General features: G+C 39.4%; 1 protein-coding gene across 1 annotated transcript in view; it reads left to right on the forward strand.

Annotated features, from left to right (window-relative positions):
• LOC134819858 (uncharacterized) overlaps nt 1–21,992 on the forward strand; it is a 92,284-nt gene that overhangs the window by 7,542 nt on the left and 62,750 nt on the right. Inside the window, exons 16-28 of the mRNA XM_063830006.1 lie at nt 1,626–1,755; nt 1,909–2,045; nt 2,253–2,309; nt 4,183–4,301; nt 4,454–4,630; nt 5,067–5,205; nt 5,376–5,427; nt 6,447–6,599; nt 6,757–6,943; nt 7,096–7,188; nt 7,344–7,511; nt 7,714–7,830; nt 8,034–8,166. Of these exons, the coding sequence (XP_063686076.1) occupies nt 1,626–1,755; nt 1,909–2,045; nt 2,253–2,309; nt 4,183–4,301; nt 4,454–4,630; nt 5,067–5,205; nt 5,376–5,427; nt 6,447–6,599; nt 6,757–6,943; nt 7,096–7,188; nt 7,344–7,511; nt 7,714–7,830; nt 8,034–8,166 (1,662 nt within the window). The remainder of the gene's footprint in view (nt 1–1,625; nt 1,756–1,908; nt 2,046–2,252; nt 2,310–4,182; nt 4,302–4,453; nt 4,631–5,066; nt 5,206–5,375; nt 5,428–6,446; nt 6,600–6,756; nt 6,944–7,095; nt 7,189–7,343; nt 7,512–7,713; nt 7,831–8,033; nt 8,167–21,992) is intronic.

The raw sequence follows: 21,992 nt of genomic DNA on the forward strand, positions 1-21,992 counted from the left end.
CTATTCTGACAGCTGATAAAATGCAAACCCCATTAATTGTCCCTACACGTACCTTCTACCGTTGTGATAGTTATGCTTTGATCATCTTCTCAAGAACAGCTGTGCTAGACTCTAATTCAGGGATAGACTTATTGCATCTCTTAGTGTCCAGTATAAGCCGCTGGAGGAGAAGGTCCTTATCGTACAGTTCCTTCCTGGTGGCTTCCCTCACGTTGATACAGTTAGCGTTCAGTTTCAGGAGTTGCTCTCTGGCAGTCTGGACTTTCTTTTCCCAGGTCGTTACCTGGAACTTCAGTTTGGCGAGGATGTTGTCTACTTTGTTCATCTCGGTTTCATAGATCTTCTTGACTTCCTCCCTCTCGTTTTTGTTGTGCTCGACTTCGTTCTTCAGCTCCTCGATCTGAAGTCTGTGCACCTCAACTGGGTCACACTTCTTCTCAATGTTCACCTTCTTGGTGCACAACTTAGACTCCTGGAACTGCAGCTTCTGCTTGTGACGTCTCTGGGTATCGTAGTCTTCTTCCTGTGTCTTCTTCTTCTGCACGTGTTCTTCTTTCAGACTGGAAACTTTAGATTCCAGACCCTTGTTCTTCTCCACCAAAGCTGCTGTCTCCTCCTTCAAGGAATCTACATCCAACTGTAGCTTCTCGATCTCAGCCTCAGCTGCACGCTTGTCCTCGATCGTCTTGGTTCGGGTGTCCTCGGTTTCACGGTCGATGGCCCTCTTCTGGAGTCTGAGCTCCTCGTGGGTTGCTTTCAGTTGGTCGAGTTCAGAAGACATGATGGTGTTTTGAAAGTGGTACCTATAAAGTTGGAGATTTAGTTGTGGTTCAACGGTAAAAGTTTATAACTATAGTATCTGAGAATTAACGGACAATTTAAACGTGGATTTGCAAATCTATTATCAAAAGTACAGAAAGAAGAAAGGAAACGAATCATATTAATCAATATCTACGAATACTGCTGAAAAGATTGAAAAATGATATGCTGCCTCTATCTTACAAGAGTATTTATACTCACAATTATTAATTGGTTAATAACAATCCCCCGATACAGCCTTCTTCTGTGTCACCCGCAATTTATTTTAAATAATTAATAAATAACAAATTTAATTGCCATTCAATTTTATAATTATAGTCCTGAATAGTATGAATGGGTCGTTCCTTCAACTTGTCTTGTCTGAAATGATGACCAATCTATTTAATCAACATCCTAATTAATTGCTATTCAGAAATAGCGATAATTACCTTTTATCACTACCAACACGGAAATAAACCTCATTATCATTATGGAGTGCGCTATTTTAGGAGTTCAAGCAGACCCATTAGGACAGTGGACAGTTATGGGATACAATGCATGATCGGATACAGGGGATGAGAGGGAGAAGGACGTATTAGTCGAATAAAGGACAATATAGTACAGGGTTGAAGAGTCTGCGGCTGGGGAGGGGGGGGGGGGGTTAGGGTTAGGTGAAGTCACTAAAAATTACAACACCTCCTACAGTTTACCTTGAAAAGGAGGAGACCAATTTTAGGGGCCACATTCATTTAACAATCTAACTTCTGTATAGTGTATGACCAGAGATACTCACACAATCAATTGTTCTCACTTTGTTGCACGTGCAGGAACGGTACAGAGCATGACGATGTCTGATCCCACCATGACACGTGACCCGTCGTGTGCCAGCACAGAGTTTGAGGGGAGCAGTCAGTTAGTTAACGCTTTTACCCCCTTCTCTGATGTCAAGATCACCAAGTAAGGATGTTCTTGCTGTTATTATGAAAATATAGTTTATGTTTAGAATGAATAAACTAATAAAAGTAAACTGAATTATATCTTACCGTAGATAAAATAGTACTTCTTATATTTCATTTTATAAAACGAAACAAAAAACCCCGTACCTGCCAGGAACTCGCCAGAAGATAGTGGAGGAAGTGAAGAAGAAGAAGAGGATGACGAGGAGGATGAAGAGGATGTATCTCAGTCCTATCGGGAGGAACTGTTAGGAGTTGGGGACATGTCCCGACATTCCATCTCTACTCCAGGTAAAGGGTTGGGTGTGTTCGGATCTCCTCAAAGTTTAAACTTTGAATTGAAGGTAGAGATCGGTTTTCAAAGATGTAAAAACTTGACTTGTAAATTAGTTCAAGGCTGATCAAGTCTATTTCTAACGTCGGTAGGTTAATGTGGATTTGTTAGTATGTACTTTTAAACTATTTGTTAACGACGGGGCTGAATTAAACTCACTACAGAACTAGATAGATTGTCTGTCATCTTCTCTGAAGACGATGCTAAACCATCCCAGCAAAGTAGGTTCGCTTGTTGTCATGGTGACAATGTAGTGTTACTATTTGTTGTTATTTACGACAAGTGAAACAATGTTGTTATTTTTTCTTCAAAATAAGTGAAACATTGCTGTTATATCTTCTAATTATGAAGCTGAAAGATTTTGACTCCATTGAGCTGCTTACGTGTTTCGGGTCTAATCTTATTTTTAATATTTTGTGAACACGATAGAATTGCTTACTGCTTAATTGTGCTCAGTTCGTCTTCCATTGTTTTTCAAAAAGGACGGAATTCAATTATTTTTGTGGTTGTTTAAGGGGGGGGGGGTCAATGGGTATTTTTTTGTGAAACTTGATTTCGAGATAGTAGTTGACCAACAAACTAGGACCAGTGACCGAACTTTTGAGGGGGTCCCGGACCCCAACCGCCAAACGGTGCGCGCAGGGCAGCCACGCCCATATTTGGTCCAAATTAGGCCCAATTTAGCCAAATACCCTGAACATACCCAAAACCCAGGTTTATGGTGCTCTACTTGTAGCTAGTGGTCTCCTGAACTCGTATATGAAATTTCATCAAGATTGGACAAAAAATGACTGAGTTATGAGCCAAAAACCATATGCCCATATTTGGGCATACGCACCAAATTTGGTAGATTTCGTCCCATAAATTGGTCAAATATCAATATTTTTGGATGAGACTTACTTTATATGAAAGGTAAGCCTAAACTACATATTCTCTGTAAGTTATAGCTTTATATCTGTTTAAATGTGGATACTAAGGCGAAAAAACCACAAAAAATGAACTAAATTGCCCATATCTCGGTTCGCGATATTCGCGGAATTGATCTCACCAAAATTGTAACAACTCAATCAGTTTTCAAAATTTTTGCATGAAATTTTTGAAATCGACTCGAAATCGCATTTCGACCTTATTTTAAGAACGGATTTTTGATTTAGGCCTCAAAAAAAATTTGGCGGCCAAATTCTGAATTTCTGTAATATAATTTTGGAATTTGGCCGCCAAATTTTTTTTGAGGCCTAAATCAAAAATCCGTTCTTAAAATAAGGTCGAAATGCGATTTCGAGTCGATTCCAAAAATTTCATGCAAAAATTTTGAAAACTGATTGAGTTGTTACAATTTTGGTGAGATCAATTCCGCGAATATCGCAAACCGAGATATGGGCAATTTAGTTCATTTTTTGTGGTTTTTTCGCCTTAGTATCCACATTTAAACAGATATAAAGCTATAAATTACAGAGAATATGTAGTTTAGGCTTACCTTTCATATAAAGTAAGTTTCATTCAAAAATATTGATATTTGACCAATTTATGGGACGAAATCTACCAAATTTGGTGCGTATGCCCAAATATGGGCATATGGTTTTTGGCTCATAACTCAGTCATTTTTTGTCCAATCTTGATGAAATTTCATATACGAGTTCAGGAGACCACTAGCTACAAGTAGAGCACCATAAACCTGGGTTTGGGGCATGTACAGGGTATTTGGCTAAATTGGGCCTAATTTGGACCAAATATGGGCGTGGCTGCCCTGCGCGCACCGTTTGGCGGTTGGGGTCCGGGACCCCTTCAAAAGTTCGGTCACTGGTCCTAGTTTGTTGGTCAACTGCTATCTCGAAATCAAGTTTCACAAAAAAATACCCATTGGCCCCCCCCCCCTTAATAATGTAAAGTGTTTAGGAAATCGCTACTTTTGCATGAAAAAGTCGCAATTATTTGCGTGGATGTGGTTTTGTGGGAGATTGTTCTGAAAAACTTTGTTTTGTTTTTGTGGTCTGTCCAACATGTGCCTATTCATTCGTTCTAAAAAACTTGCTTTAGAGAAATCATTTTTAACATGTTATTATGAGATTAAAATGAAGCAATTTCTCTGAACAGCCGGACAAAAGGAGGAGGTTCGGGGCAAAGTTAAGAAACAGGCCAAAATAATGCGAAGAAGCAGTGTCATGTCTGCTGTCTCTACTATCTCCGAAGCAAACACCATCACCTCCACTAAGGTAACACCATCACCTCCACACACATCACATATCTAACGATCAAATAAATAGTTAATGTGCTGATCCATGATCTCAAAACTTATCTAAAACAGTTATGTATCACGTGACTTACTGTTAACAAGCTCCCTATCTGTAGAAACAACACATTACAGGGCACGAAAAAGAAGAAGAGGAAAAAGAAGAAGAAGAAGTTGACGAGACAAGAATCAGAGCTAGAGATTTACTCCAGGATCCCCTACAAACCCCTTCTGATCGCACCCCGCATGGTTCCTACTACGCGGGGCCTAAAAACATGGGCTTACTTTAACGAACCTAAATCCTGCTATCTGGTTAGATCTTAGATATTATATCATTGATAAAGACAATTCCGTTTATTGTGAATTTTGTTTATTGACCATCTGGAAATATGCGGTCATCGTGGCCTTCAGTTCTTATTTCACCTATTTAGCTGTATACTTGTATAGTACATTTCTGAAATTATCATTGATTGATTGAGGAGCACTACCCGAAGGCATTACTCGGCACTAACGCCTTAAAATCTTTAATTACAATCAAATATAAATATATGCACACAATGTCATTCATCCATTAAGAATACAAATCCCATAATACAGTGACTACAGTGATTATGTCAAGCATTAATTGTCAGCGGTCCTCCTCTGTCAACTTTTAATAATACTTTAACTCTTGTATTATTATTTCATCTCTCAGTATTCTCTCTGTATTTTAACCTCTCCAAGTTACCTGTATTCCTCAACCTGTCAGATTGACAATATGGCAGACATATCCTCCTCTGGGAAGCGAGTAACGTTTGGATCAGACGAGTTCATGAACTCTGCCCCCTCTACAAAGAGTCTGTTAACTGACTCCTGTAGAGCTAACAACTCTAGCAACTCATCACTAGGTGGGACCTCAAGACTCTCTATTTTACAATCTATAATCTCACACAGATAGCTAATTTTATTTTGATTGCTTTTTTTCTTTTGTTTTTGATACTTTTTAAGATTCGAACACGGAAATTTTGTAACCGACAAGTGAAAGTGTTGACATTGTTGAGATAAATTACGTTTTCAGACCGTTCTGCAAGTGTACACAGTATAGAATCCAATCAATCACAGATGCTTGGGTAAGTTAATAAGATAAATTATCATTTATTAAACTTTAACGATTGAACAAATCAGTCAAAAGAAACACTTTATTCTAGAAGTCGCTTTCAGTACCATGCAGAATTATTTTCACTCATGTTCCGTTGTTCGTTCGAAAAACCCAAAAGGTACAAAAATTTAATTGCTATTCACTATTTTTATATTAATGGTAAAAAGTAGATGATATCAATCGATTCCGTTGGGCCACTTGTGATGTTGAGGATATTCCGTTAAATATCATCGCATTTGAATGAATCAACCGAATAAGAATGAATTTCATTTTCCCAAAAAAATGATAAACATTGATTTGGGACACGGCTCGTCGCTCCCTAAAAGAGGGCATCCTTCTGATTTTGTTCCACTCTGTGAATCATCTCCAGGCTCTTGAGGGTCTGACTCATCTTCTTTGGGCTTTTTATCGGGTTCATCTCCTTTCTTTCCACAAGAAAAGTCACATTTCTTGGCCGTCTTCTCCAATTTCTTGCAAACCTTCATGGCTTTCTTCTTCAACCTTCCTTTTCCGGCAGCACAACCAAGCTTTGACTTGAAACCACTACTGATACATTTCTTAAACTTCTTAACAGTCTTCTGACACTTCTTATTGACCTTACACTCTATCAAAACAACAGCTGCTGAAATGAAAACCAGTACCCAAAACGATCCCGGCATTTGGGTGTCTGAGTCACTAAAAGTAGAAAACTGACTTCAACGAATTGAATTTACAATGAAGATATCATTAAATGTGTGTAACTCTTCATTCTTACTTTTTAAGTGAGAACAGACCACCCCGCATGAGAATTTGCTAATTGCTATTTATTGACGTCGCCAATTATCATTGAAACTTACTTAGTTAATATAACTTTGACAATAGTTGTCAACAGCCGACGAAATATGGTCCAGAATGCAGATGTACATATTATGTTATAGAGCTAGAAAAAGTCTAATTTAGATTTTAGAGGTGCTGCTAACCTAACTAATCCTAACCAAACACATCCTTCAGAGCCAGTATGAGCAGTTACTCACAGTTCAGTACACCCCCTTCCTCTCCATTCGCCTTCGACTCTCAACACTCGGCATCGCCTCACACTGGACCTCGAGATATTACCTCTACTTCCTTCTCTGTTGCTCAGGGACTCTGGAGGAAGTCTAGCAAGTGAGTCAGTTTACTGGAAAACTGCCAAACAGTTCATCATTCATTACCCGAAAGAAAAAATAATATTGATCACGATAGATGTTGACATTAACAGATTTTAAGTCCAACTCCAAGTCGTTGTATACCTATAATTATACCCTTGAAATCCTCTCCTCAGTTTAAAAAAGAGGCCCTCCTCCCTGCCAGCCCCAAAACAGCACACCTGGACATCAGAAGAGCTACAAAAGTTCATATTCCGACCCTCAGACCTTATGATACCTCCCAAGGTGCTGATATCGTACCTGAAGCTGGACAATGAAGCGTTCCAGGCCAACTTGATACTGAAACTTGTTAACACTTTAGAGGTTGGTGTTTTTGAACAGGATTTAACAGATCTTTTGTCAGTTTTATTTTTGATTTCATGTTTATTGGACTTGTGAAAATGAACTCGTATCTAGCTATTGTACAAATAGTCTCGGAGGGCACTGGGCAGAATTTTAACTTAAAAAACCCTCAGTTGAATGGGCTGGCGGAGTGTGTTTGTGATTTAACTACGAAAGAAGAATATGACTTCGAGGAACTCGGTTACTATGACTGGTTGAATGAAAAAGTCAGTTCTTTTCACCGCCACATTTTTGAACAGAGCGCTTGAATAAACTTTTTAAAATTAAATAAATACTTTTACAATACGGGACTCCAAGTTCTTGCCCCACATTGTATTGGTTAAACACTCGCATATTTCACCTATTATAACCAGCTACACAGGTAGAAGAGTGTGAGTATATCCTGGTGATGATGTCTAAACACTATGTTAACTCCCTGTCCATCCTAACTAAACTGGACGGTATAACTCCGCCTCACTCAGCCTCTCACAGGGGCTCCCCTTACATCACTGCAGCTGATATCACCAGATGGGGACTTAGTCCCAGCGAGGTAGGGTACTTTGTCAAACTTAATCACATTATCAACGAGAGAGGTTTTATCATAGAACGGAAGTTCGTAGTGATCCGTCAATATTTCTATATAAAAGACAGTATTCTTATTGGTAAACTTAGAAAGACGTTTTGCTTGCAAGAGGACTGTGTGATATCCCTGCATCTACCCAAGTTAAGATTACTTAAGTAGCACTCCCCAGGTTCAGCGGAGGTTTATCCCAGTGCTGAATGATGACATGGAGCAGATACAGACCCCTTCCTGGCTCCAACAATTACCCTACTTCGTACCTAGCGAGATATGTGAGCTCGGTTATCACGTGAGTCTTAGAACTCTTGCGTTTCTTCTGACTTCTGGGCTTGCTTCTCTGAAATAGTCTCGATCAAGCACCTTTCTTTTTATAGGTAGCTTCCAGAATTTGTTCTTCGCATCTTTGTCACAGTTATTGTGTGATGTGTCCCTTTTTTGTAATGAAGTATAAGCCAAAAAGGAGGAAGGAAACTAAAAGAGAAAATATCCCAGCTGATAAGTAGAGACTGCAGAGAGTCAGTGATGATCCCCAACATATTCGAGACTAGTCAGAGTAGTGGGCTGAACACAGAGACAGCTGACGAGAGCAGGGCTGACCAGCTCGTCTTATCTATGTCTGATATCGGTTAGTTAGTTTGTTTCCTGTTCAGATATTGTTATATTATGTGCTTGTTTGTTTTGTACTTGGTCCTGTCTTGTCCTGTGACTTGTCCTGCCTTGTCCCTTCCTGATATGAACTGGTTTGTTCTGTCATCTTTTATGAGTTATGTTTGGTTATTATTTAATTATGATAATAAACAAGTTGTTATTGAATATTTGATAAAATTACAATAGTTTTTTGATCGGTTTAACTTTAAGCTTTAAATATCTCTCCCCCCCCATTAAGTTTTGTGTACAAAAGTTTACTAAGTTTGGTCGCGCGGATGCTAGGAAATACTCTTCAAGATAGAACTATAACTCAGGCTATAGAAATCTCTACACAACTATACAAGTACTCAAGTATAAAAACCATCGCTTATTGAATAGAAGGTAAATTTATTGACATCTTGGTTATTGTTGAATTGTTGTTTGAACTCATTTGCTAGATTAACATCGTAACTTCAATGAATTCTTCTCCACGAGATACAATGTACGGCAGATATATCCTCGACCATATTATTTGCTTGTCTGCAAACACATGATTACAAAAGCTCTTGTATTATTTTCCCAGTAGTCTATTATATTAATTAATTAACCTCAATTTAACCAGGAAATACCTAGTATGTTGCGGTCTCATTTTTTGTGTATTGATCGTTTCTTCTCTCCTTTGATGTACTTAATGTTCTTAGTTTTTTCTGATTTTCATCTTTTGTTGCTCTTTATATTTGGTCTATTGAGTCGGAAAGACCATTTCTATATCAAAATTTCACTTAATTTCATTTGATTCAAGCTTAACTCTCACCAACCATCAATCTCATTCGATTTTAACAACCAAAACTCTTGTTAGGTTAAGTTTTCAACGAACATCAGACAATAGACATGTTGTCTGGGAGAGAAAATCATGGAAGTGAACTTAAAAGAAGTGGTGTTGAAGGAAAGGAGCAGAGGGATGCCAGAGAGTCCCTCCATCAAACAACTAACAGAAACTACAAACACCAAGTTCAACATCAACAGCATCATCTACAAAATTATCAACAAAAACACCAAGTTCAACATCAACAAAATCATCTCCTGCATCCCTTATACCATCAGCAGATTCCACCTCATCCGTTAGAAATGAATGCTGTCTACCCAATGACTTCTACTCAATTCAGTGCGATGAGAACTCAAGTCCGGTCCCAGTACCCCGCTAAAAATACATACATACAGACACAACACTTACACCCACCTTACCAGGGAAGGGGCAGCATGCAGACATATCATAATGCTGATCATATAACTTCTGCTCAACCTCCCCCTCATAAGCAATATAATGCCACCTCCTATTCCAAATCTCTAGTTCAACATCCTCAACACTCAGTCCGACACTCCGGGTTACCTCCTCCAGAATTCCAACCTCCTCTCATCACCATGGACCAGCTTCCAATTCATCAATAAACAAGAGCAGATTCAGGAGTACCATACTTACTCCACAACCCCAAACCAGTCCGATGTTGCATCCCCTCAACAGAGCCAATACGCGCCCCTAATGACAGACAGCACCGCTTTGCATCAATGCACCTCGCACCAGTTCCCTCGCAAGCCACACGGGTAGGTGCTACGACGAATTCTTCTGTAGACCATCAGAGGAATACAAACTTGCACAAATCTCAGTTTCCTGTTCAACTAGCAGGATCAAATTACTATTCAGTGCCTGCAACCTATAACTCTGAGTGTCCGAAATCTGTACCACCTCATTACCACACAGTTGCACCAATGTCTCATTCTGTGGCAATCAACCCCAACCCATACATAGCATCAGTGGCAATCAACCATCCATATCCAGCTAACTCTTATCCAGCATCTGTGACCTCCCAACACCGACCTGTACAACCTCATTCCCACTCAGTCCCTACAAATCACTACAGAGCACCCTCAAACAGTCAATCAGCTCAGCAAAACTTCAACGTAACACAACCTGCTCCAATGCCGAGTGTTCAAGTGCCTGTTTCTGACACGATTGCCTCCAGTTCCTATCTGCCCCCTTACTACCATGGTGCTATAGCAACTCACTTCAACTATAGAGATAACACCAAGAGCATCTCGGCCACACATCAACCTCTACCTCCTACAACCTCCAACATCCCTATCCAGAGATTAGAATCTTCTGTAGTGGGACAGGTTTCTAACAGTGTGAAAAGCTTTGAGGCAGATATTGTAAACACTGAAGTTTCAACCACGGAGTTTAACTCTTCTAACACTCTGAATATAGGCTACTCCGAGTCTGATCCAACATCTTCGTCTCAAGAAGATCTGAGTGATTGTGATTCCTACACTATTGAGTCAGTGGGGAACACAGCTGGTGAACTGTCGGAGATAATCCCTGATCGATCCTATCAGGTCCTACGTGGTGTTTCTAGGGTCCGGGTTCTTGGAAAGGACATCAAGTGTACACAGCAACGTTCTAACAAAAAACTGATTTACCAAGTCACTCACCAAGGTAGTGAATTCTATGTTCATGCTGATGAAGTTAAGCTGATTCGGCATTTGAATCGGAAAGAAAATGCGACAAAAAATCAGATTCCTGTAGGAGTTGGAGGAGATCTCTTTCCAAAAGATGTTTCTACCCCAAAATCCACTGGGAATAGGTCCCAAAATGATGTGAACCACTCAGTACCGGAGGGAGATCCAAAATCTGTCCATGTCCTGCTACCCAGAGATGAAGATCCGGGTGCCAAATTTTGGGCAGAAGTTCCAGAGAGCTCCGTTTCTAAGTCAGATATCGGAGAATTGTTTGATGTTGAATACGAAGGAAATGTCTTCCAAGTTACAAAAGCGAACATTGCTCAGATTGAAATTGAACATGACGTCAAATCCACTGTAAATTCAGTCACAGAGACAGTTGAATTGAGAAGGTTTGCCAGAGTGTACGTTGGTGGAGAGTGGCAAGTGTTTCCTATTGACAAAGTCAAGGAGAGCATCCGTAAACCTGGAACTTACGTTGTGAAGATGACGGAGAAAAACGTCCGAGTCAGAAGAGACCTGGTCGAGTTTTTCGAGAAAGAAGCTGCCGATGAATCTGTTGATTGTTCTCTCCAACAGAATATGAAAACGATGTCCGATGCTACAGTATCTGCAACTAGTACAAAACTAGATGTCCTACAATACAGTGTCTTTATCGAAGGGAAATTCGTTTTACTAAACGGTAAACATGTCCGTCCCATCCACACCAAGCCAGGTTACTACAAAGTCCTCCACCTCTCCCGGAAGTATGTGGTCCACATGAACCTAGTCCTGCCAGTGGTGTGGGACCCTCAGAGAGGAGAGGAGGTGGTCATTGCTCCTACTCATTTCCGGGTCCTCTCTGAAGAGGGCGAGTACATCCTCCCTGCTGAGATGGTTCGACCTGATCCTGGGGTTCTCAACGTCTTTATTGTTAGGTCTGGCCTGAACCAGTCTGTGAGGGTAAAGTCAGGTCTGATGTTCCCGATGTGGCTGAACAGTGATACTATATGTGTAACTGACTCTACTGAGATGGATGAGCTTACACTTAATGAGACTGAGCAGCAGATGAAACCTGATTTGAACAAAACTCCACCTTCAAAGAAGGCTGTGCTCCCGCATAAATCAACACCACTAAACCTCTAGCTAGATCAGCTTCATTCCGAACACCAGAGGACTACAACTACAAGGTGTTTAAAGACGGGAAGTATTTCTTCCTGGACAACAGTAAAGTAGAGGAGATAACCTTGCTCACAGGATTCTACAAGGTTTGTATAGCCGGAGAGTGGAGCTACCACCCTGCTTACTGTATCTCCAGAGTCCGGAGACCAACCCTCCGGAGGACCCTGTCTCTGGAGAGACTCACTAACACCTCCTGGGAGGAAAGCTTGAGGAGGCACTCCAGGGTTCAGGAGATAAAGGGAGCTAGACCCAGGTGGAGACATAGTTTCGCTGGTGAGTCGGTAACTACTAGGGGTGGAAAGTTGAACAAGATACGGGAGAGTCGGCTTCAGAGATTTGAGGCAAATACCGAGCAGAAATCTGTAGTTTCAGAACATAAATCTGTGGATTCAGAACTGTTGAGCGGCGGAACTGTAGCTTGTGACAGTAAGCAAAATATTGATTCTAGTTCGGCTGGAAATACGGAGAAAATTACTGCGAGATCCAAGACTTCTTCTGGCTTGACGATCTCAGATTTATCAAGCGTTTCTTTGACCAGCAGATAATACTGTCTGTTAGATCTCATTCCTTTCGTCATAAACATTCTTTACATGTTATAAATATTCAAACTATTTAATCTTCAACGCTAAAATAAGACTTTCGTCTAAATTTTTCGCGATGCCATATTCCAAGATTTACCTCTATGGCTTCCTGCAAAGGAATTTCAGAGTGTGAATACAATGTGATTTACGTCCTTTGTGCATACACGACACAGCCTGCCGACTGCAGCCTGCTGTGCCTAAAATAGATATTTTTGTTCTAATTTCTTGCAAAGTGTACCACTACCTCGTTATCCGGTCTCCTATCGTTGTGTTATACCTTTGGTCGTACGAGACTTGGTCTTGCGAGACTTGGTCAGAGAAGACTCTTGGTTATGAATACCAAGTCCCCATTATACTTCCGGAAATGCCGACTAGCTGTTCATGTTAGACGGCTATTAGAGGGCTGTTAGCGTAACAGCTGGCTAATAGCCTTCTAACAGCGAGTCGGCATTGTGCCTACTTGCTATATTTCCCAAATTTCCTCTTTTACGACGAGCATGACGCTGAATATAGAACATTACTATAATCGAAAACTGCAAATGTTCAACCAACAACGCAGCCACTCGTTCAGTGTTCATCCTTAGTTTCCTTTGAAATTAGTTCGAACCGCTCTCTAATTTATCATTACTGTTCCATCTGATAAGGCTGACATATTCCGTAATTGTATATTATTAATTGTATAATATGTTGTAATTAAAGATTAACCAGGTGTCAGGGTCTTTATCGGAAACTATCTGTCATTATAATCGCTGCTTGTAATTGCATCTCATGTTATAATTACAATATTAATAGTACGTGTTTGTTGATGATAGAAACTCGCTTTACCAAAGCCTTACATGGATCAACAATTTACAACGTTTTATTGCTGAAAGCTTATCGTGCATCTGCAGGGTTCTTACATTCTTAATAGTTTGTTAGATTCTGTTTTATATTCGGGTGTTCACTGAAAATATGAAGCCGTACTTCAGTAATTATACTACAGTTTTATGTCTTTTTATTTCGTGATGATACAGCTGTTACTCTGTTTTATAACTGCTCATAATATGGATATTTACTTTTTCTCTCTTCCAGTGGTTAGTTTGACCGCACAGTTTTGCAGAATTTGTTTAAAAAGATATGATTATTGGAATTTGGATAACAGCCAATATAACTTGAGAACAACATTATGGGGCTCTCTTATCATTCATAATATCGATAATCAATAACGTTTAAAATTAGTATAGCCCATTACTGATTCAACCATTATTAGATCAACAAAAATATGAAAATGTAAGAAAATCGGTTAAAATACGGATTTACGGCCCTCAGAATGTCGTTTTAAAGGTAAAATATTTCAAAGACTTGTAAATTTGTTGACGATTCTGCTCTACACTGTGTCTCATGGTCACATTTCTAGCCACCGTGTGTCCAGTGTCCGCCTGTGATCAATCCTGATAGTTAACTTATTTACACTTTCTCTTTAGAACCTTGTGACCTGCCAAGGCTTCAATCTGTGTTTCCGGCGACAAAATAATGTTTCCTATTCAGATCTTTAAAAACTCTCCAGCATGTTCATCTGCTCTGGATATGTGTTTTGACAAAGATATGCCCTGTTACATGCTAGTTGTATTATAAACAACAGATAAACTGATCTTTCTTTTGAATCGATCGCTCTAATTATTCCTTAGCTTTACCGTTACGATATCAATTTTTTTCTTTTTCTGTGCCTAGGTGGTGTATACACTCTGACTATTATAGATATCACTAGTTTTCCGATCTCTGAAATGGCTCTTCAGACTCTTAAGCTTTAAAGTACTTAAAAGTCAGTCATAACAGCTGCAAACTGCACGAGTCGTGGATAAATTAGTTTGAACATTTACTCGACATTACTTTGAAATTAAATTATCGTCTGTTGGACTGCGTATATTAATCATCTATCATGGGGACGGTTCAGTGGTATAGCTTTGCTGTTCACTCATTAATGGCCGGAATCAATTGAGATCGAATTATTTGTCAAGCATAAAAGAATTAGTAGCATTATAATTCACTGTTAAATTTATTTCCATTAATTATTTTCTCTAAGTTTCATTAGATGAGCACTCTACAACCAAAAAGAAACTCACTGAATGATTGACGTATTGCACAATTGAGACCACAGTTGAAACTCGTGTATCATTGATATATTTAAATATACTATTTTATGAAGCTCAGCCTTGACAACTGGTTAGGCGGGCTGATGACAGATGAGACCCGCAGCAGCTGCTAATTGCCACAATTATGTCGGCGTGGTAGCCTAACGTCGAAACGAACTCCATTTATAACTATTCTAAGTAGTATTTATAAATACATTAACTTTACTCTTAGGTCTAGTAGCAACTCATCGAATCTAGCATGATATTCTTGAGACTTTGAATGATGATTAGCCTATGCAGACACCTCTATAAAAATGAAAAATAGCATTAGCATAAACAAATGCAAACAGCAAATTAGAAATTTAAGTGCGCTCGGAGTTATGATTTTAAGATACTAAAACACACCTAGGCAAACTAGTTGTTGTTCAATTTTAAATCACACTAAGAAATAAAAATTATTCTGAAACATGCAAAGTCTTTTCAAGGTTTGATTCTAATGTCCATGGCGCACCATCCTCCTACCAAATGTTGTTGAGGGAAAGTAGCCTAGTTAGTAGTTGAGTGTCTTGCGGCAGTATGCTGTTCTATCTTTAATATCTCCACGTGACCATATAACCCTTCTGTCTGGAGAAGTTATCTGGTTCCAGTTTGATCCCTTAGTGTTATCCCTCATGACATGGTCATCACCCCGGTCTAGAGGTTCCTCCCAGTTGTCTCCTTCAACAAAGTCAGGCTTCTCCCAACCACTCTCCTCGACTCCAGCACATCTCCAGGTATTGTCTGAAACCATGACCCCGTTTCCTTCTGCATCCTTCATCTCTGCTACGATACCCCAGTCACCCCCTTTGTTATGACATTTAACTGCTATGACCCGGGTGGGTGATGGAACACTGAGCTCCGCTAGTGCCTGATAGTTCGTGTCGTTGTAGCTCTGAACTCCGTCTACGTAGATAGTCGTGTAATCGTCACAAAATACCTTTAGTGGGTAGAACTCGCAAGGCTGGTCGTTGCATTCTTGTGTCTCTTCAGCATCTCCGACACAGTTGGATCCACCGTTAGCAGGGGCTGGGTTGGAACAGCTCCTCGTTCTCTTCTGGGATCCTCCTCCGCAAGCAGCCGAGCAGTCTGACCAATCCCCGAAATCACTCCAGTTCCCATCAGTTGGGCAAGTGTAGCCACACTTTTTCAGCGCTTTTTCCAGTTTATTGCATTTCTTCAAATCCTTCTTCTTCAACTTACCATCGCTGGATTCGCAGCCCAGAGACGACTGGAAACCTTTCTCTAGGCACTTCATGTTGTACTCCTGGATTGCCTTGTTCAGCTTTTTCTCCTTCCATGGGCACTCATCCGAAGATACAATTAACACTAAAAGTGTTAGCAAAACAAGAAAGCCGCAGATATTTGTCATTGCTGAAAAGGATTAAGATAGATCGGGATAAACAAATTCTGATCGCTTGGTTCAACTGAATGAGCAGTGACTATTATTGTTTGACGTACCGAACCAAAAACGGCTGAACCAAATTTATCTCACAGTCACCTGGTAACCTTCCTGTTTACTAAAAAGAGACTTGGCCATTTAACTGGGAGATAATTTCGGTTCAGCCGTTTTTGGTTCGGTACGTAACAGCGTCTAGCTGTCGAATGACAATAATTGTTGCTCATTCTTCCTTGAAAGAATGTTGGTTAAATACAAAACTAAGAGTCCGTAATTCGTACCGAACCAAAAACGGCTGAACCAAATATATCTCACAATCACCTGGTAACCTTCCTATTTACTAAAAATAGACTTGGCCATTTAACTTTGAGATAAATTCGGTTCAGACGTTTTTGGTTCGGTGCGTAACAGCGTCTAGCTGTCCAATGACAATAATCATTGTTCATTTATCCTTGAAAGAATGTTAGTTAAATATAAGACTAAAAGTCCGTAATTCATAGCAGCTGAAAGGTAAACGTGGATAATTTGGACTTATTCAACTTGTCATTACCTAAAATTTAAATTATCATTTGTTGGACTGCTATTCAACTCAATGTTGAACTCTAAAATAGTAACAATAATCATCTAGCAGCAGCTCATCACAATGGCAGGGACAAATTGAGATCATGATGATTATCTGAGCATAGAACATTTAGTAGCATAATTTTTTAGTTCGTTCAACCATTCAATTATAAGGAAGAATTTCATTAGATTTAGAAGAAGCACTCTGCAATTATAGTAGACTTATAATTCAACGATTTAAACTTATTCAACATTGATATATTTTCATAAATTGTTTTTAGCTTTTTTTTCAAGTTTGTGAAACTCGGTTAGTATGACCACTGACCAGCTGGCCTGACGGACCGGTGCCTCGATTATGTCGGATGGTAGGCAAGCGTCGTCGAGACGAACTCCATTTCTAAGTAGTAATTATAGATTAATAATTATTAAGTTGTAGGTTTGTAACCTACTAAGCTAACGCTCGTGCCGATTGCCCGCAACTCATCGACAATGTTAATAATATTTATAATGAATAATAATAATATTCCAAATAAATATTTTACGGGTCTCGCCCGAATACCCTGCAGACTCAGAAACGCTATTTTCTCGATCATTTTATCTTAATGCAAGCATCAAAGTTTGTTAATAGTGTTGAAGGTGAGGAAATTTAAAATCTAGCAAAAAGCTGTGGCTTACAACGGTGGTACCAGAACGTAATATTTCCTTGTGTTCGGCATTAGCATTTAATCATGCTGAACTTGATATTTGTGCTGTATCACGAAGTTTTTTATTTGAATTTCATGTACTGTGAGAAAGGTCTGTCGCAACCCTACCATATAGCAACTATATATTTCACCCATATTCAAACGTGTTGTATAGACAAGAACTATAAATACCCCGACGTCATCCCGACCAAATTTGGACCATAAAAGGATAAATGATGTAAAATAAGAATATAGTTAAGACTGATAATTGTAAAATACAAATATATATATTTGCATTGCATATACAACATAATATGTTGAAATTACAATGTAATTTAATAAGAATACAGTGTTACGATGTAACTTATTACTTTATTAGAGGACATTATGTTGAAGTAATATACGTAAAGATCGTATTTATTTCTGCCCCAGTCATCCATGGCTGCTCCCTAAAAACTCTCGCTCACAAAAATAGAAATAATTCACTACCTTAAAGTTATTCTTGTTGACATTCGAAACGATAGAATTATTCAGGAAGTCAGTCTTACCTTTCCTTCGTTTTTGCTGTGTTTGTGTAGATTCTGGATTATTGCCTAATACTTTATTAGATTATCAGGGCCGTTGTAAGTTGCAATAGAATCACAAGGGACGTAATAAATAATGCATTTATCTAGCTAACTGCTTACTAGCCTTATAGCACGTACTGATACATTGGCAATTCAGTAGTGTGGCATAACACGGTTAAGGCACGGTTAACGCACGGTTAAGGCACAGTTAAGGCACGGTTAAGGCACGGTTAAGGCACAAGGGTTACATAAGGCACGGTTCTTAAGGCACGGTTAACGCACGGTTAACGCACGGTTAACGCACGGTTAAGGCACGGTTAAGGCACAAACTGCCCAAAAGCAACCATTATGGTCGCTTAAGGCACGGTTAACGCACGGTTAACGCACGGTTGGGGAAATATAACATATAAACATACAAGTGGTTAACTAAGGCACGGTTAAGGCACGGCTAGGGAACAAGGGTTACATAAGGCACGGTTGTATCACGGTCACTTAAGGCACGGTTAAGGCACAAACTGCCCAAAAGCAACCATTATGGTCGCTTAAGTCACGGTTAACGCACGGTTGGGGAAATATAACCTATAAACATACAAGTGGTTAACTAAGGCCCATGATCTAAATGTGACGATCTGTAAATTTTACAGTGCGATTCCCGCTATGAATAAATTTTCTAATTGTAAAGCAACAGCCCTGCTTCGTTTGACCGTCCTATATTTGAAATCCTTATCTCGATTAACGATCTCTTCAGGTAAAAAAGCTCTTCAAATTAAGTTAACATCTCCTAGAGCTCACACAGTGGTTACAGGTCAGGGAAGGAGGGGTAGGAGTGTAGGTAGTCCTTGGGCATATGGTGGCAATGTGGCCACTAGCGCCACAGTGAAGGCATTTAGGGATGGGGGCGGCAGCAGAGTGTCGAGTTCCTCTTCGAGTTACCATGGTGAGTAAAGTAGTAGTATTTTTAAGAGTAGACAATGAAAAGATGGGATGGTTGTGTTGAATAAAGCTGCGTTTATATACAACTGTGATAGAGTGACAGAGCTTGTTTATTTCGGGATATGATCCATGTCAGCTGATCAACGAGATCAAAAGTTTGCATGTATTGATAAGTGTGCGGGTGGTGTCAGCACGCAGCAAGGTTGGGTGATGTGATCTGATACATGACTGCGAAGTAGGTTGTGTAGATCACCTCGCTCAAATAAACAGGTGTGAGCTCTAGGAGATGTTAACTTAATTTGAAGAGCCTTGTTACTTGAAGAGATCGTTAATCGAGATAAGGATTTCAAATATAGGACGGTCAAACGAAGCAGGGCTGTTGCTTTACAATTAGAAAATTTATTCATAGCGGGAATCGCACTGTAAAATTTACAGATCGTCACATTCAGATCATGTGCCTTAGTTAACCACTTGTATGTTTTTAGGTTATATTTCCACAACCGTGCGTTAACCGTGCCTTAGGCGACCACTATGGTTGCTTTTGGGCAGTTTGTGCCTTAACCGTGCCTTAACTGTGCGTTAACCGTGCCTTAAGTGACCGTGTCTCAACCGTGCCTTATGTAACCCTTGTTCCCTAGCCGTGCCTTAACCGTGCCTTAGTTAACCACTTGTATGTTTATATGTTATATTTCCCCAACCGTGCGTTAACCGTGCGTTAACCGTGCCTTAAGCGACCATAATGGTTGCTTTTGGGCAGTTTGTGCCTTAACCGTGCCTTAACCGTGCGTTAACCGTGCGTTAACCGTGCCTTAAGAACCGTGCCTTATGTAACCCTTGTGCCTTAACCGTGCCTCAACCGTGCCTTAACCGTGCCTTAACTGTGCCTTAACCGTGCGTTAACCGTGCCTTAACCGTGTTATGCCACACTACTGAATTGCCGATACATTCGTTAGTTGTAAAATTCAACAAACAGTGCTGTCGTTGATCGTCTACTCGTAGTTTCTGGATATTATTTTTTTTTATTTTATTTTTTTATATTATGGATATTATGTTAAAGTGTTAACGATATTATTTGATCATTAGCAACCGAGGATAACTTATTGTAGAAGTTGTTCTGTTTATCGAATGTTGTTAAACTTGATTGCATTGAAAAGTCTATTAGTTTATGTGTCATCAGCAACGATATATTTTGTTGCCTGTTATGCTTGTACTTTCAGTGTTGTATAATATAAGAATATAAGAGCCTCTCTTGGTCAGTAATTCTCTTGGTAATTGAATTTCGTGTCTCTGATTAGAGGTTCATAAATTATACTTGTGAAGCTGTGAGACTATCAGACTGACATGAATTGCAGCGAAATTAGTGACAGGAACTGGATAGGTTCCTTAGTCGTAAAATTCAATATTTCCATTATCACCAATGCTCAAGAACCGGATCATCAATGCGGTCAACACAGATCATACACAAGTTTGTTTGTTTCCGTTATACTCACATTGAATTGCAACCGGCTCCTTCTTAACTTCTTTTCTTTGTAAGTTATTATAAGTTTATAATAAGTTGGATCTTATGAAGTTATGATAAAATGGTTTTGTTCAATGTTGCCGAAGTATGTTCTTATGTTGCTCTTAAACTCCGCTGTAAATTAATTTTAATTGTCTCCTATACTATATATGTGTTCATAACGCTTTTGTACGCGCGCAATTAAGCTCAGTGAGTTAGTGTAGTTAATGTTATACTGGCGTAGGTATAACATATTACCGCTGCCCTTCTTGGACAGTTGTACCGGATGTGGTGGGTTTATGAGTTATTCCACCCGCTCTCTCAGACTCAAGTCTCAGTAATTCATGGTCTGGTCACATATTTCCTGTTGCAATGCTTAAACACTCACCTACCTTCGTGTTGTACTGAAAGAAACCTTTTATTTATAATACTTCAAAGCCTTTGCAATTGACTGTATGAGTAATAAGACCACGTACGTATTGACGATTGTGCAATGTGCATCGGAAGGGGAGACAAATTTTAAGAACCTATTCGGCCATTTTGCGGCACCTTGCATTGTTCTTTAACTCTCAGTTCATTATCAATGAACTTCATCGACCCAAGGTTCTTAGCACGACCCCCTTCAGGCGTGGGTTTCAGGTTTCTACCGCATTAAACTTCTACACTCGATATTGAGACATGATCTAATTATTTCCAATACTCACCTATTCTTTATTACGCGGGCATGAATGTTTCTACTCGCCCTTTTTTAAACAGTTTGTTATGAAAAGTTACGCGGTTTATTTGCACGTGCATTTAGTTGATAACACGTGCAATATGGAAGACACTAGACAGGAACCATCCTGTTGAGTGTTGGCCCATTAAAGTACAGTTCTCTCACCAGTACGAATAGTGAAAGTAAGAAAATATCAAAATGACGGATCGATGTTGGTTGGAAAGTTTTGTGAGGTCTGATTGTTATAACAATCGACCGCGCGGAGTCAATTTTTGTTGCACTAATTGAAATAAAAGGTGATGTAACGCTGACAGCTACAGCATTAGAAACTTGAGCTAACATATTTGTCGGAAATATGGACTTAGAATGAAACGGAAGAAATAACATCTAGGTCGCACGTCCTAACAAGCGCGTTTGTATGTTTTGCATTCTTAACTAAGGAAGGCGAGCACGAATTTATGTTTTCATTTAGACAGCTCAGCAATACCATCAATATACTAGGAATATTAGGTAAGTCGTTTGCTCCGAAATTTTGACTAAAGAAGCTGCATAATATTGAGAGTATTGTTTCACGGGTATCACCTTGCTGTAATTTTATAATATTAATGCCTTCGTGACCCCGACTTCTTACTTTCTTAGTATACCATTCCTGGTTTAACAATGAGAATTACACCATGTTGAGTTTACATCCAACTTGTTTGTGGTCCTTAAGTCCCTCTGCAGCGCAGTGAATTTGAGTTTGCCGCCAAAAATTTGCAATCTACTCGTTTTAAATATTTATTTTTAGGACATTGTGCAGCACAATTTGTGCCAAGTGCATTTTGTATCATACTGCTCTACCTTACGAAACACTGGCCCTGCTCTTATCATCAATAGTAAGCTTATCTGTTATACTCTTGAGAGTTTTTTAGTACCTGGTTGTCTTATCCTGTATCTGAAGTATTTAAGTCCTAAATATAAGATTCGAATCTGTCTTGACATAATTGCCCCTAAAGATGTTGAGTTTTGTTAAAAAGTTGATATTTGTTTATCTATGCCAAAACTAGCATTATACTATAACCTTTCA

This window comes from Bolinopsis microptera, chromosome 8 (genome assembly GCF_026151205.1).
Source record: "Bolinopsis microptera isolate Bmic1 chromosome 8, MBARI_Bmic_1.0, whole genome shotgun sequence".
NCBI lineage: Eukaryota > Metazoa > Ctenophora > Tentaculata > Lobata > Bolinopsidae > Bolinopsis > Bolinopsis microptera.